The sequence below is a fragment of the Amblyraja radiata genome, chromosome 4 (genome assembly GCF_010909765.2).
Source record: "Amblyraja radiata isolate CabotCenter1 chromosome 4, sAmbRad1.1.pri, whole genome shotgun sequence".
Lineage (NCBI taxonomy): Eukaryota > Metazoa > Chordata > Chondrichthyes > Rajiformes > Rajidae > Amblyraja > Amblyraja radiata.
In genome coordinates this window covers 77687924-77703372 of record NC_045959.1, presented here as the reverse complement: position 1 = coordinate 77703372, position 15449 = coordinate 77687924, and the positions used below count along the sequence as shown (strand labels likewise).

General features: G+C 41.8%; 1 protein-coding gene across 2 annotated transcripts in view; it reads right to left on the bottom strand.

The window, feature by feature from the left end:
• clvs1 (clavesin 1) overlaps positions 1-15449 on the bottom strand; it is a 79033-nt gene that overhangs the window by 20366 nt on the left and 43218 nt on the right. For both annotated transcript variants that reach the window (XM_033019786.1, XM_033019787.1), the window contains exons 4-5: positions 12723-12833; positions 7241-7476 (exon numbers count right to left, since the gene is read on the bottom strand). In XM_033019786.1, the coding sequence (XP_032875677.1) occupies positions 7241-7476; positions 12723-12833 (347 nt within the window). The remainder of the gene's footprint in view (positions 1-7240; positions 7477-12722; positions 12834-15449) is intronic.

The window sequence follows — 15449 nt, the reverse complement described above, 5'->3', positions numbered from 1 at the left end:
ACATGGTTATCAATAGGTCATTTAGGAAAAGCATTACCTTTAATCAACTATTTCATTTAAGTGGACAAGTGTAGAAATACTCCTTTGAAAATAATCGTATTTGCTTGCTTTGCTTAGTGCAAATTACCTATTGCTTAGTACATGTTGACAGACTACATGGAGATTTTGTTTACACTTAACGGATGGAACAAAACCTTCTGTTCAGATGCAGTAACTAGTCTTCCATTAGAAGAATTGTAAAGTGTGCTAAGAATTGCTAAGTATAAAAATTGTGTGCATGTGTGTGTATAATTACATAAATAACTAGCACTTGTATAAAGTACGGGTTCCATGGATTGCGTGGGGAGAGTCATTAGACTGCTCCTCAAGTGTAAGCCACTTACTCTTTCTTGGATCATTTCATCAAGGGACAGTAATGGAAGTGAAGAGAGAATGGGCCCCTGGATGGATCCAGGAAGCAAGTCCAGTTATAATGTGTGGACATTGGGTGAGGGGATATTGTAGGAGATTATTGCATTATGAGAGCAGGAGGTGTGGTTGTCCTTCATTACCGTTGTGAGCATAAGAACACTAGAAAAGAAATGTGATTTTATGTTGATTTTGGCAGAGTAATACTTGATGAGGAATAGATGTACTTGAAATTATGCTAAAGATAGGCAGAAATTCATTGACTCAAGCGGAAACAAAATTAAGATTGAGGAAAACGGCATGTCCAAAATGTTATGTCTTCTGGTGCATTGAGAGTTAGTGAGGTAACTGCAGATGAATTAGATATTGTTTCTGAGAGGTCTGCTGATTCAGAAAGTAGACTATAATATTGCCAATGTCATTGAATAATTTGAGACCGAAAAGAGGAAATAAATTGTTGACCCATTACACTTACCCTTGGGAGTAAATTTCTGGGTCCATGAGTATGTTCCATGTGAGTGTGGACTTGGGTATATACGAGCTGATCAAAGAGAGCCAGTAATCATGCATTAAATCAGTCTAAGTATGCCGAAAATCTTTAAGAGTTAATGAGTGTGCAAATGTGAACAAATTGGGAGTTTCTTTTCTAGGGTGGATACAGAGAAAATAGTTAGGATTTGTTGAAGTGTATGACAGAATTAATTTGAAATGGCCATGTAGGAATGATATTAAGAGTGAGCAGAAGCCTGCAGCACAATTTAATATATAATGGATATATTGGAATAGGAGAATTCTATGGAGGATGAAGAACATCAAAAACTACCTAAAATATGAAGAGAGATGGCAAGCAGGGCTGAATGTGTGCACAGTGTAGCAGGTGAGGAAAGGAATATCTCTCAGGAATAAATTTCGAATGAAATAGGTGGGTTGCTGATAAATGTCAGAGGAATTCCAAACATTCACTAATAATTGTACTGACATAACTAAAACATTGAAAAACAATTCTGAGCAAGAACACTTGCCATGTGTGAACAGGGTGCTAAGGTACATAGAAACATAGAAAATAGGTGCAGGAGTAGGCCATTCAGCCCTTCGAGCCTGCACCGCCATTCAATATGATCATGGCTGATCATCCAACTCAGTATCCCGTACCTGCCTTCTCTCCATACCCCCAAATCCCTTTAGCCACAAGGGCCACATCTAACTCCCTCTTAAATATAGCCAATGAACTGGCCTCAACTACCCTCTGTGGCAGAGAGTTCCAGAGATTCACCACTCTCTGTGTGAAAAATGTTTTTCTCATCTCTGTCTTAAAGGATTTCCCCCTTATCCTTAAGCTGGAGTAATTCAGTGGGTCAGGCAGCATCTCTGGAGATAAAGGATAGGTGGCATTTAAGGTCAGGACAACAAAGTAAGGGGGGGGGAGACCAAGACAAATCAGCGCCAGCAACGGAAAACCTCAGGCAGGATGGTTCCCTGGTAGGCCTGCGGTTCCCCGGTGAGTCTGAAGAAGGGTCCGGACCCAAAATGTCACCCATCCTCTCTCTCCATAGATGCTGCCTGACCCATTTAATAGAAACATAGACAATAGGTGCAGGAGTAGGTCATTTGGCCCTTCGAGGCAGCACCACCATTCAATATGATTATGGCTGATCATCCAAAATTATTAACCCGTTCTTTATTTTTCCCATATCCCTTGATTCCCTTAGCCCCAAGAGCTAAATCTAACCCTCTCTTGAAAACATCCAGTGAATCATCCTCCACTGCCTTCTTTGGCAGAGAATTCCACAGATTCACAACTCTGGGTGAAAACGTTTTTCCTCATCCCATCCTAATTGGCCTACCCCTTATTCTTAAACTGTGACCCCTGGTTCTGGACTCCCCCCAACATTTTTCCTGCATCTACCCTGTCCAATCCTCTAAGAATTTTATATTCCAGTGCTTTATGTTTACCTTCGGTATAAACCAGCATCTGCAGTTCATTTCTACGTAATCTGTTGCCGGCCCTGATTTGTCCTGGACTTTCCCCTCCCCGATCCCCCCTTACTTTCAGTCTGAAGAGCCGTTCTCCCATCCCAAAACGTCACCTATCCTTTATCTCCAGAGATGCTGCCTGTCCCGCTGAGTTACTCCAGCACTTTGTGTCTATCTTTGGAATGTTTCTTCCTTGTTTGTTATCATGGCCCCTGAGGGACATGTAGAGGTTGTATAACAAGGTGGAGAATATACCCCATCGTGTCTGCTCTCTGGGAACCATATGTACCGCAGAGCTAGGCAAAAGACAGGATAAGAAGAGAAGTGACAGCTTGTGCTGGGGATTATCACAGAACATTGCCCAGATTAGTTTATGGAATGAGTGAAAATTGGTGATCCTGCTGCTGATATTTTAACAATTGTGCCCCTGAAATGGTCAGATGTACAATGGCATGAACAGACCCTCAACAGGATCTGGTCTGAATCTTGAATAATGTTGGACTTGATTGGCTTGAACTGTTAAGGGCCTGTCCCACTTACGTGTCCTTGGCACGCAAATTACGCGACCTTGTGGTCGCGTTGAGGCGCGACGGTCCCGCACGATTTCATGCCTATGCACAGCTGCCTGGAGCGCGTGACGTCATTTGAAGATGGACACAAAGCTGGAGTAACTCAGCGGGACCGGCAGTATCTCTAGAGAGACACGACGTTTCGTGTCGAGACTCTTCTTCAGTCTGAAAAGAAGGGTCTTGACCCGAAACTTCACCCATTGCTTCTCTCCAGAGATGCTGCCGGTCCCGCTGAGTTACTCCTGCATTTTGTGTCTATCTTCAATTTTCTTGGCCCCGCCCCAGGCCGAGTTCGGCAATCGTTTGCCTGCTTCTGCTGCTGTTGAAGGTGAGACATTGCGTCGCGCCAGGGTCTTGGGCCTGTCCCACTGTGGCCGTCAGTTACACGACAGGCCGTTGGCGCACAAAGATTTTGTTCGCTACAAAAACTTCGGAGCCCCGCGCGATGCCGCGCACAACTATATACCTCTCCGCGCTTCTCAGTGGGACCGGCCCCGCGCAGCCATACGACGAGGTCGCATAATTTGCGTGCCTAGGACATCTAAGTGGGACAGACCCTTTAGTCCCACAAATCAACTCCACGAACATTGTAAACTAATCTGATCAATGTTGTTATCGACTTATTCTCAGCTGTTCTGGACACAGTGTTGACTTGCCACTATCAACTGAGCAGCAGCCCAGTGGGTTCAGGATTTGAAACAAGGTTCAGTCCAACAAGTAGCAGCAGATCGGAGGAAAGTGTGCCTGACTGCTGGGAAGATGGCAGATGTGCAAGTGTGGATCATGTCTGGAAACGCAAAGGCAAATTTCCCAACGGTCACTAATTGACCCGGAACTGATTGCCGGCACGACCTAGGAATTGAAAAGTGGCTTTCATTTTCAAATCTCACGTATAATGTATGTACAAATGGGTCCAATTTCTGGGCTGATTTCCTTTCTAAGTTTGTTTATCAGATAATAAATCATATCTGTGCCTCTTCTAAATTTGAGTATAAGAAACCCTAGGGCGTTTCTGGCAAATACGCAGTCAGCAATCAAACAATACTGGCTGTGCTATTTAATCAAGATACCATTGGCCTCCTGTTGACCTAATTAAGTAAAAAAAGCATCAAGAGTGAAGCAGCAGTTAGAAAGCATGTTCCCTCAATTCACCGTTGTATTCAGGGAAGGATCTATTTTCAACCAAAGTGCGACGTATCAGCTTCAAAGAAATATTGAGCAATTACCTTCAGCTAACTGAACATGTTTTTGTTTAAATTCTAAATACCAGGAAAAAATATTATTGTAGTTTGACATTTCCAGGGAGAAAAAACAAAAGCAAAAAGCAAAAAGATATCCCTCTAGTTTTAAATTACTCTACAATGAGATGAATAAATGCCAAATAAACAAAATGCAAATTATGTATTCTCACCGCTGGTGGTATTTTTAAGTAAATACATTGGATTTGGAGATATGAATGGGAACTTTAGTATAAATTATGAAAATGGGTGCAGTAAAGATCCTGGAAATTATGTTAAATTACGCATTATAGTTATCATCACACTATAAATGTCTGCGTACATATGACTGATAATTCAACTGTTCACCGGGGTCTACTGAAAAGATAGCCTGGCTAAACACATTCAAAGTGGTACACATGCAAGCTTGAGTGCATTAGTTCCACCTTGCTAAGGATGCTGGACTTACAATATAAAATCAAAACAATACATGATGGAAATTCTCAGCAGATCAGGCAGAATTTCTTGAGATGAAAAGAGTTAATGTTTCAGATCAATGACCTTTCCTCAGGATATATAAATTGACGTTGCAACTCTGCAGCACAATTCCACATAATGTTCCTCTTTCAGCAGCTGAACATGTCAGCTCAGCTCATGGATTTGCCTCCAATGTGCTGAGTTTCCTTCTAATCTATAATTAATGATAACACGTTTCATCTGTTTCCTTTCCAAAGCACTTAACTTTGCCTTTTTTTGCATTTGACCAGAACCAGATTCAGAATGCATATCTATTTACAATATGAGTATAGTGCTTAACGGAGAAAGAAGAAACAGTCTGTATCAATAATTCACATTGCTGTTTATGGGTGTCACTCAATGGCAAATTGGCTGCTGTATTTTACTTTACAACTTTGATTATACTCCTTGATATAAAACACCGTGAACTGAACTGCGGTCATGAAAGGTGCAATTGAAATGCAAGTGTTGACTTTTTTTTCATTTTTCAACGGTTCTCATGAGTGCCAGAGACATTTCTGGTGTAATCACCACTGGGGTAAGAAATCCAGTCTGAACTATTGGGGTAGAATTTAAATTTGACCTTGCCCATGCAATGCTGTGATCAATATGTTGAAATATGAACCACACGTTTAAAGGCGCGCCAGTAAGCTGATAAACTAAGATGAGCATGATGACATAATCGACAGATAACCGAGTATGTTTTACTGCATTAAAATGAAACAAATAACACTGCAGCTCCACACCGTTCTGTGAAAAAATTGGGCACTGCCCGAGACTTGGGATTCTCCCAAACACTCATTTCCAGGTTATGTACTCGTTCAGAAAGAGGCAATGCAAAGATAAGGAGGCTCCACCAAAAACAAGGGGGACATTGTTTTGACTTCAGACAACAGTGATTGTAAGCCCGTTCTCTATCTGCCCAGATTGTATTTCCATTACCATCAAAATAACTCGCTGACAGTTACAGCTGTTCCAAATTGATCCCAAAACAGCAGGACCTGACTTTATACACACCAGGGAGACAGCACTGACTTTGCATTAACGTGTGCTAAATTTCTAACGTGAATTGCAATCTAGACTTTTCACCTCCAAAATGAGGTTTAGTACAAAAACTTTAATTTACACAGTAACTTTAATATAACATAAAGACCAGAAATTGCTAATGCATCCAAAACCACGAGCTAAAGTGGACCTGTGGAGAGGGTGCACTGCTGTTCCGCAGGTTATGATATTCAACTTTGCATGCGCAAATCTACAAAAAGGCCTTTTCACTGAAAGTCTTGCGAGACAATCATCAAACAATGTAAGAGACCTATCTAACCTACAGAATGATAGATGCCCTTGATGCCCAGCTGCAGCTAAGTAGGTCAGGCGGTATAACTCTCGATGAACCTCAAACCTTCAGTTATGAACTGCCTCAGTGTTAATGGTCCACCTGCCTCATGCTCAGTAGCAATTCATGCAAGTGATATCAGAAAGGATTATGTATGACTTCAAATGTCACTGCCCATGCCCAGTGACCTTGGAATGCAAGTGGTAGACTTCACAATGCGGTAAGATTTCTTATTTTTTTTAAATATTTCAAAGCGGACCTGTTAAAAAAGAGATAGACACAAAGTGCTGGAGTAACTCAGCTTGCCAGGCAGCGTCTCTGGAGAACACAAATAGGTGACATTTCGAGTCGGGATCCTTCTTCAGACTGAAGAAGCATCCCGACCCAAAATGTTACCTCTCCACGTTCTCCAGAGATGATGCCTGACCCGCTGAGTTACTCCAGCGCTTTGAGTCCTTTTGTGTATTAACCAGCATCTGCAGTTCTTTATTTCTTCTTCTAAAAAAAAAATCAGACCCTGAGCCAATTAAGGAGACCATTAAGCAGATGGCCAAATACTTGGGAAAAAGGAGAGGCATTAGTAGAGGCATTTTAAGGGAGAGTGGAGCGATAGTAATAATCAAGGAATGCTTAGGGAGGGAATTAAAAAGCTGAGAGATTTGACAGCCAAAGGAAGGCAGCAGTTCGTGGGACAATTAGGATTGTCCGGATATCACAGAAGGGTGTATGGCTATAACTTATGGCAGGGAAGGGCTGTTAATTGCAGCTGTATTAGTACAGCTGTAATTAACAACATTTTAAGTGCACTTGGAGCTCCAGTGACCACCTGCATCTTTACAATTTTCATTTGCAGTTTCTCTCCTCTAGGTGGCTAATTCATTGCTGAGACAAAGACCACTTAAGCCGAGCTCACTCAATATTTTATATATAAGTTTCAAAGGTGACTCCAGGGCTTCACACGCATGGCTGACCTCATCCGCACCTGCCCCACATGCTCTTCCAGCAGCAGAATCGTTACCTATCATTGGATGCAGAAGCCATACAGCTCCATCTTGTTGAGTTTAGGGTGACACATACAGACCTGTTCTGCCTGCCTCAGGATAAATTACAGGTGATGTTTATTTGTCATTACAATTGAAAAATAGTCAGGAATATATGCAGATTTTGAGAGCTGCAATGGAAAATGCATAAAATAGTTAATGTAACTGGACTGTACAAACCTCCTCATATGCTTGGGAGAGCAACTTTTTTCACAATCATTCAGCGCATCTTTTACATGCATCGAGTTGTAGGAATTGTATGTATATTCAGTTTCATCGTTGTACTCTGGACCCAGCAGTGTCCGTGCCCAGGTTCCCATGTCATACGGGGGTAGGGTACCTCCAAACTCGGACGGCAGATATTCGGGATGGATTAGCTGGTGCAAGCTGTTTAGGTTGTTGCCATGAAGAAAAATCTGGGACAAAAAGATTGAAATTCAAAAGGTAATCACAAAATTACATTAAATTAAAATCAGTCATGCCAAATTAAATTTTACCAGGGCCACAAAAACAAATATTTCCATTTATATTTTACTTTAATTCAGAACTCATTGTTTTAGAATCCACTATATTTGAAATGCAAAACTGATTTTGTTCAATGGTGCCTTGTCATGGTGCGGCACGGTGGCGCAGAGGTGGAGTTGCTGCCTTACAGCGCTTGCAGCACCGGAGACTTGGGTTCGATCCTGACTACGGGTGCTCTCAGAGATGTTCAGTTTCCTCCCACAGGTTTATAGGTGAATTGGCTTGGTGTAAATTGTTGCATATGTGACAAATAAACCACCATTGATTATTTTAGTTTAGTGATACAACGCGGAAATGGGCCCTTCGGCCCACCGAGTCCGCACCGACCAACGATTCCTGCATACCAACACCATTCTACATACACTAGGGACAATTTACACCAAGCCAATTAACCTACAAATCTGTGGAAGGAAACAGAACATCTCAGAGAGCACCGTAGTCGAACCCTGGTCTCTGGTGCTGCAAGCGCTGTAAAGGCAGCAACTCTACCGCTGCTCCACCGTGCCGCCCCATTGAACAAAATCAGTTTTGCATTTCATATATAGTGGATTTCTAGTGTATGTAGAATGGTGTTAGTATGTGGGAATCGCTGGTTGGTGCGACTCGGTGGGCCGAATGGTCTGTTTCCGCGCTGTATCACTAAACTAAACTAATCAATGGTGCTTTCTTTGTCACATATGCAACTGTACATTGAAATTATTTTTGCAAAATGCAGGCACCACCAATTTGTCAATAATTATGCACGAATTATCAAAAAGACATCCTTATTTTTAACTGAAAATCCTTCCTGTTAAATTAAGTTGTAACTGAAGTGATTTAAAATGATAATAGACTGTGCACTGCTAAATGTAGCTGAATTTGTCCAGGTCTTTGTGGTGTCACCTTACTGTCTAATTCCTTTTTGAATCCGGCCTTAATAATTTTTAAAGTTTTTCACTGCCAAAGCGGAATCCACAGGAAAACACCAATTCTGCCAAAGTGTTAAGATTCTCAGATGAAAAGATTTCAATTCTCAAATGCATATGACACCTTGCTTATCATAAGCCTATTCGTCTTTCTTCAGCAGGTCAAAGTAATATTTTTCCTTACATGACCTACATTTCAACAAAGAAATTTACCATGGGAATTCATACGTTGATAAATTGACTTTATCAAGCATTGACTTCAATGAAAAATATATGGCTCAGTGTAAATCAGGCGGCTATAAGCTATTTGTACCACTGACAGAGATCAAATTAAATCATTTTAAAAGAAACTGCAATGTACATTCCAAAATTATTGTCATCTAAAAGTAAAGATTAGTTTTCAAACTTACTTAAATTGTTATTCCAGCATTTTGTGTCAATCTTCGATTTAAACCAGCATCTGCAGTTCCTTCTTACAACGGTACCCACAACCAACCTAATTTAGCTAGATCGTTATACCTTCAAATTAGTTTTGATTGATTTATTTATTCTTACTGTGTTACTGTGGAAATGATCTTGTAAGAACATGGTATTTTCCAGATTGATTCTTGAGTTATTGTTGATAAAGTCAACAAGGAATGCTTTGTCAGAAGCTGAAGCTGAAGAGTATTGTCTTGATTTCAAGGTTCTGATATCACGATCTGAGCACAGACATGGTTGCAATAGTGGGCATTGCCCGCAGAATGACGAGGAGCATTGACAGTAGTCGTGTGGGGCAGGACAATTTACCAGAAGAGTGGGAAGGAGGATGCAGCGAAAAGTTCAGAGCAAGAGGCCACATCCATAGAAAATAGGTGCAGGAATAGGTTATTCGGCCCTTCGAGCCAGCGCCGCCATTCAATATGATCATGGCTGATCATCCAAAATCAGTACCCTGTTCCTAGTTTCTCCCCATATCCCTCGATTCCATTAGCCCTAAGAGCTATATCTAAATCTCTCTTGAAAACATCCAGTGAATTGGCTTCCACTGGCTCCTGTGGAAGAGAGTTCCACAGATTCACAACTCTCTGAGTGAAAAGGTTTTTCCTCATCTCAATCCTTAATGGCCTACCCCTTATTCTTACACTGTGTCCCCTGGTTCTGGACTCCCCCAACACGGGGACAATTTTCCTGCATCTAGCCTGTCCAATCCCTTAAGAATGTTATATGTCTCTATAAGATTCCCTCTCATCCTTCCAAATTCCAGTGAATACAAGTCCAAACGATCCATTCTTTCATCATATGTCAGCCCCGCCATCCCGGGGATTAACCTGGTGAACCTACGCTTCACTCTCTCAATAGCAAGAATGCCTTCCTCAAATTAGGAGACCAAAACTGCACACAGTACTCCAGGTGTCGTCTCACCAGGGCCCTGTACAACTGCAGTAGGACCTCCTTGCTCTTATACTCAAATCCTCTCACTATGAAGGCCAACGTGCCATTTGCTTTCTTCACTGCCTGCTGTACCTGCATGCTAACTTTCAGTGACTGATGAACAAGGACACCCAGGTCTCGTTACACTTCCCCTTTTCTGAACTTCTTGTTTTTGCCACCAAAGTGGATAACCTCACATTTATCCACATTATACTGCATCTGTCATGCATCTGCCTATTCACCTAACCTATCCAAGTCACCCTGCAGCCTCATAGCATCCTCCTCACAGCTCACACTGCCACCCAGATTTGTGTCATCCACAAACTTGGAGTTTCTACCACTTCCACAGATGCAGGTCTAATATCCCATTCTTTAATCTATAAGCCCAGTCGATCCATTCTTTCATCAATGTAGAAAGTGTCAATGTCGTCCATGTAGAATGTTTAGGAAATAAATTTTGTTAACAGATTCAGAGAGAAACAATTAGAAACCACTGATGGAGTTTGTCAGAGAAGTGTCTTCAACGTGCCTATCTTCAGCTGATTCATTGAAGATATTTAATTATCTATGCAAATATTAGACATTAAATCAGTGTTCAGCTCCATTCACCATCCCTCTGATTAAAGTAGCCAGATAACAGCTTACAGGAGGACTTGGACAATATCTAGGCTTCGACTGGTAAATAACTGTCTGGTTTCATAAATGCTGGATGCATTTGCAAGAGGCAAGAAAATGCTCAGGCTTCAACATCTAACCTTTGACAGCAAGACCAATACTCTGGCGCCTGCCATTAAGCTTTTGTATATCGCTACTGACAAAACTTTTAATTAGACCTGTCACGTTAACATATATTGGGGCCACAAGAACAGACCAAAGGATCGATGGTCTGTGATCAGCGGCTCACCTCTTTGCTTGCACCATCAGCAGCATTTAAACCTGGAGCACCACCTAACTGATGCATTCAAAAGAAAGTTAGATATAGCTCTCAGGGCTAATGGAATCAAGGGATATGGGGAGAAAGCAGGAACGGGGTATTCATTTTGGATGATCAGCCATGATCATATTGAATGGCGGTGCTAGCTCAAAGGGCCGAATGGCCTACTCCTGCACCTATTTTCTATGTTTCCATGCTTCTAACTGATGAAACTGTCTTAAAGAAGGATCCCAACCCAAAAACTCTGTAATTTTCCTGCACAGATGCTGCCTGACCCACTGAGACCCTCCAGCAGTTTTTATTGCTCCCCATCAGTGGTGTTCTCTGGCTGCATTAGATACTAAACACTGGTTCCACTACAATCCATTGCTTGCATCTAAACCCCACAGACCCAAAATCTCGAAACCTGATCCATGACTTGGATGTTATCACCGATTAATACTCTGAAATTCTGAACATGAGAATATCACTGTCACAAGGATAAGAATGGTTCAAGGGGATGGTCCACCATAAACTTCCTGTGAAAACTAAGTACGAACCAGAAATGTAACCTTGCCAGCAGCACCTACATCCCAAGAATAAAGTGCACTGAAACTAAGTGAATTAGATGAATGAAACGCATCATTTCACATTGAATGATCATTTGACCAACTGCCCTGAATGTTATAAAATTATGGCATTCATATAAATTATCTAAAAATATGAAATATTAACACAAAGAGTTTTGCACTTTCAATGTATCGTATAGAATATCTTCAAAATTGGCAGTATACCAAAAGTTTGTTTTGAAGCATTTTTAAAGTCAATCAAAAATTTAACTGATTCATTGATCATTGGTGAAGCTGTGCAAGAGTTCCTTCATTGACGAAACTTCAATGACCCTGTCATGGTCTTTGAAGATAATGAGAATCCCTTTGACTGTGAATTTGAAAGAGGATTTCAATAGCTGTCCGAGAATGCCAAGAGACAGAACTTTTAACATCACATGATATTGGGAGATGATTTTTCAGTGTGCCTACCCACTTAAGTGCCTGGTGATTTCATAGCTTTTGAGCGATAAATTGTTCTCAGCATTGCGATATGTTGCAGTGCTGGTCAGCTGACTGTTTAGTTTAGCTTAGTTTAGAGATACAGTGCGGATACAGGCCCTTCGGCCCACCGAGTCCGCACCGACCAGCGATCCCCGCACAGTAACGCTATCCTACTCATTAGGGACAATTTCTACACATACCAAACCAATTAACCTACAAACCTGTACGTCTTTGGAGTGTGGGCGGAAACCGAAGATCTCAGAGAAAACCCACGCAGTCACGGGGAGAACGTACAAACTCCGTACAGACAGCGCCCATAGTCGGGATCGAACCCGGGTCTCTAGCACTACAAGTGCTGTAAGGCAGCAACTCTACCGCTGCGCCACCATGCTGCCCTGACTGCATATCAGTTGTGAATCAGAAGTGACCCGATTCGACAAAGAGAGAAGGGAAGAGAGAAGCATCAAAGCTAAAAGCAATGCTCCTGCAAAGGTTTCTGTTAATGTCTGCCTTTCACCAAATGTTCAAAATTAATTCACTTTGGTCTTATGGATTCATGTTAATTGTATGCAAATTCAAAAACTAACTCATCTTTCAGAAGGTTAAAATGGAGTCTTCCCATAACTAGCCTTCAGTTTCATGACAAGTTGAACACAGATCAGAACTCTGTCTGAGGCAATAAATCACTTAAACTCACTGACACATGCAGATGAACAGATTCCTCTCTTTGTAACTATGCCCTCCACTCCCATTTAACCAGACCGAAGAGTTTTATTATTCTGAACCATGCTTGCAAACTAATTGTTAATTGCCACGGTGAATCATGCGTACCATCTGTCTGAAATCTTAATTACCCTTTTCCTGGTCTTGTCTTTCAGGAATGGCTTTATTATCGTGTATAAAGCGTGGATGTACCATGGCTGGTTCACAAAATGGATGCCTCCAAAGCGCGCAGGGAAGCTGTCCTGCAGAGATCACAGAATCCAATGATTAGTAACTTCAGAGAAACAGAAAATCAGCCATGGTGACTGTTGCCTATATATTCACAGCCACTGGAAGAGAATGTCATCTCTAATTCTGATTACTTTTATTTGTACCACAGAACTCAACCCACAAGTTGCAATGAATGAAATAAGCACTGCTTCTTTTCCATATTTACTTCCCAGGGTTCACCTGTTTAATCGCTTGCATTATGTAACTCCAGTAGCAAAGGTTCCAGTGTTACCTGGGCTTTGCTTTGTTTTACTTGGATTTACACAGCCTCTTGAAGCAGATTATAATAACTGGAGTTGGCCCAGAACAGCAGGCACCAGTGTGGTGTGTAGTGGTGTGAATGTGATTTACAGTTCCGAAGGATGGCACGTGTCATTGGGTCATATGGCCCTTATGCCGAAACCGTCCATGCCGACTATGAACGCGGACACGGCTTGAACAGGAGAGGTGTGGATGGGTTGTGGTGTTGAGGGAAAAATCTGAGAATGAAAGTCGAGCAGCAGATCTTCGGCAATTCACCCAGAAAATTGAGCAATTGAATTGGTGAGCAATAACTTGATTTAACAGACATACTAAGGGATGAAGGGTTTTTGCACTTTCAGATAAGGCAAACAATAAAACCAAACAACACACAGCACTAACCTCAACTATAAACGTCTGTGTACTGGCTTTGGTTGCATTAAGGGGTGGGGGTTTTTTTGCACCTTTATTCAGGCTATTAATTTAATGAATTTTTGGTTATTACATGTTTATGTGTATTGTGTTTATATGTTCGCCATGCTGCTGCAAATAATGACCTATATACCTTTGTCTTGGTTCCCATTTCCCTGCCCTCTCTCCTCATCTTCTACACTTATGTCTCCTTATTTCTAGTTTATATTCACCCATCTGCCCATTAAAATCCTCGCTCACCTGTATCCCACCATCACTTGCCAGGCTTTGTCTTGCCCCAACCTCTTTTCCAGCTTTCTCCCCCCCTATGCAATCAGTCTGAGGAAGGGTCCTGACCTGAAACATCACCTATCCATGTTTTCTAGAGAAGCTTCCAGATCTACTGACTTATTCCAGCACGATGTCTTTTTTTGGAAAGAAGCATCTGCAGTTCCTTGTATCATCAGAGAGCTCTGTTGTTCTTCTCAATAGGTCTTTATGTTTGCTTGCTCATGGTGGGTTTTTACCAAATTTCACATTTGAAGCTAAATTTATTAGCCTGCAAGATAGATAGATAGATAGATAGATAGATAGATAGATAGATAGATAGATAGATAGATAGATAGATAGATAGATAGATAGATAGATAGATAGATAGATAGATAGATAGATAGATAGATAGATAGATAGATATTCTTAATTATTCCTTAGTGTTCTCCATCCTCTGATACCTATCCCCAAATACAATATAAAAACAGAAATACTGGAAATGTTCAGCAGGTCTGGTTGTTCTGCAAAGAGGTCTCAGGTCAATAACATTTTATTACAGGTTATTTTCTGTTTTTCAGATTTTAGGGTTTTGCTTTTCAACCTCCCAAATCCAGTTAGCATTTAAGATTAGAAGCAGCACTAATGTTTGTTCAGTGCTTCCAAATCAAAGGCCATGCATTTAAAGTTTACTCCAAAGAATCATATTGACAGAGAAGGAGGCCCTTTCAACGTTTGAGTCCACTTTGACTCTTTGTAGATCAATCCAATTCATTCCATAAGAATGTCAGTGTTTTTTTTTCCTTCTCAGTGCCATTTTCTTGTACTAACACATATCTCTTGATTCCCTTCATCATTAAAAATCGATCAATATCTGTCTTACACATACTCAGTGACTCCACCTCTATTCCCTCTTTGACAGTGAATTCCAAACTATAACTTATCTTTGAAGAAGGCTCCCGACCTAAAACGTCGCAATCCATGTTCTTCCGAGATGCTGCTTGACCCACTGAGTTACTCTAGTACTTTGTATCTTTTGACACCCGGAGCTGCAGCGTATCATTCGCTCAGTTGAGAAGGTTATTGGCTGCAACCTTCCCCCCATCGACAAACTGTACGGTGCAAGGGCCTCTGAGATGTGAGTGCCTAGAAACTTAAAGCTGGACACTCTCTCCACACTGTCCCCGTAGATGGAGATTGGGGCATATTCCCCATTATGTGTCCTCCTGAAGTCGATAATCAGCTCCTTGGCCTTGGAGGTGTTTCGGGACAAGTTGTTACGTGCGCACCAGTCCGCCAGGTTCTGCACCTCCACTCTGTAGTTTGTTTCATCACCGTTGGTGATTTGCCCGCTCACCATTGTGTCGTCTGCAAACTTGACGATGGTGTTGGTGTTGAATGCAGGAACACAGTCGTGTGTGCAGAGGGAGTAGAGCATGGGGCACAGTACACAGCCCTGTGGTGTGCTGGTGCTCAGGGTGATAGTGGAGGACAGGTGCAGGCCCAGTCTCACTGCCTGTGGTCGCTCCGTCAGAATTTTCAGGATCCAGTCGCATATCGGCGAGCTGAGGCCTAGCTGGTGGAGTTTGGTGGTGAGCTTGGAGGGGATGACCATGTTGAAGGTAAAGCTATAGTCTATGAAGAGCATCCTCACGTACGTGCCCTGTCTT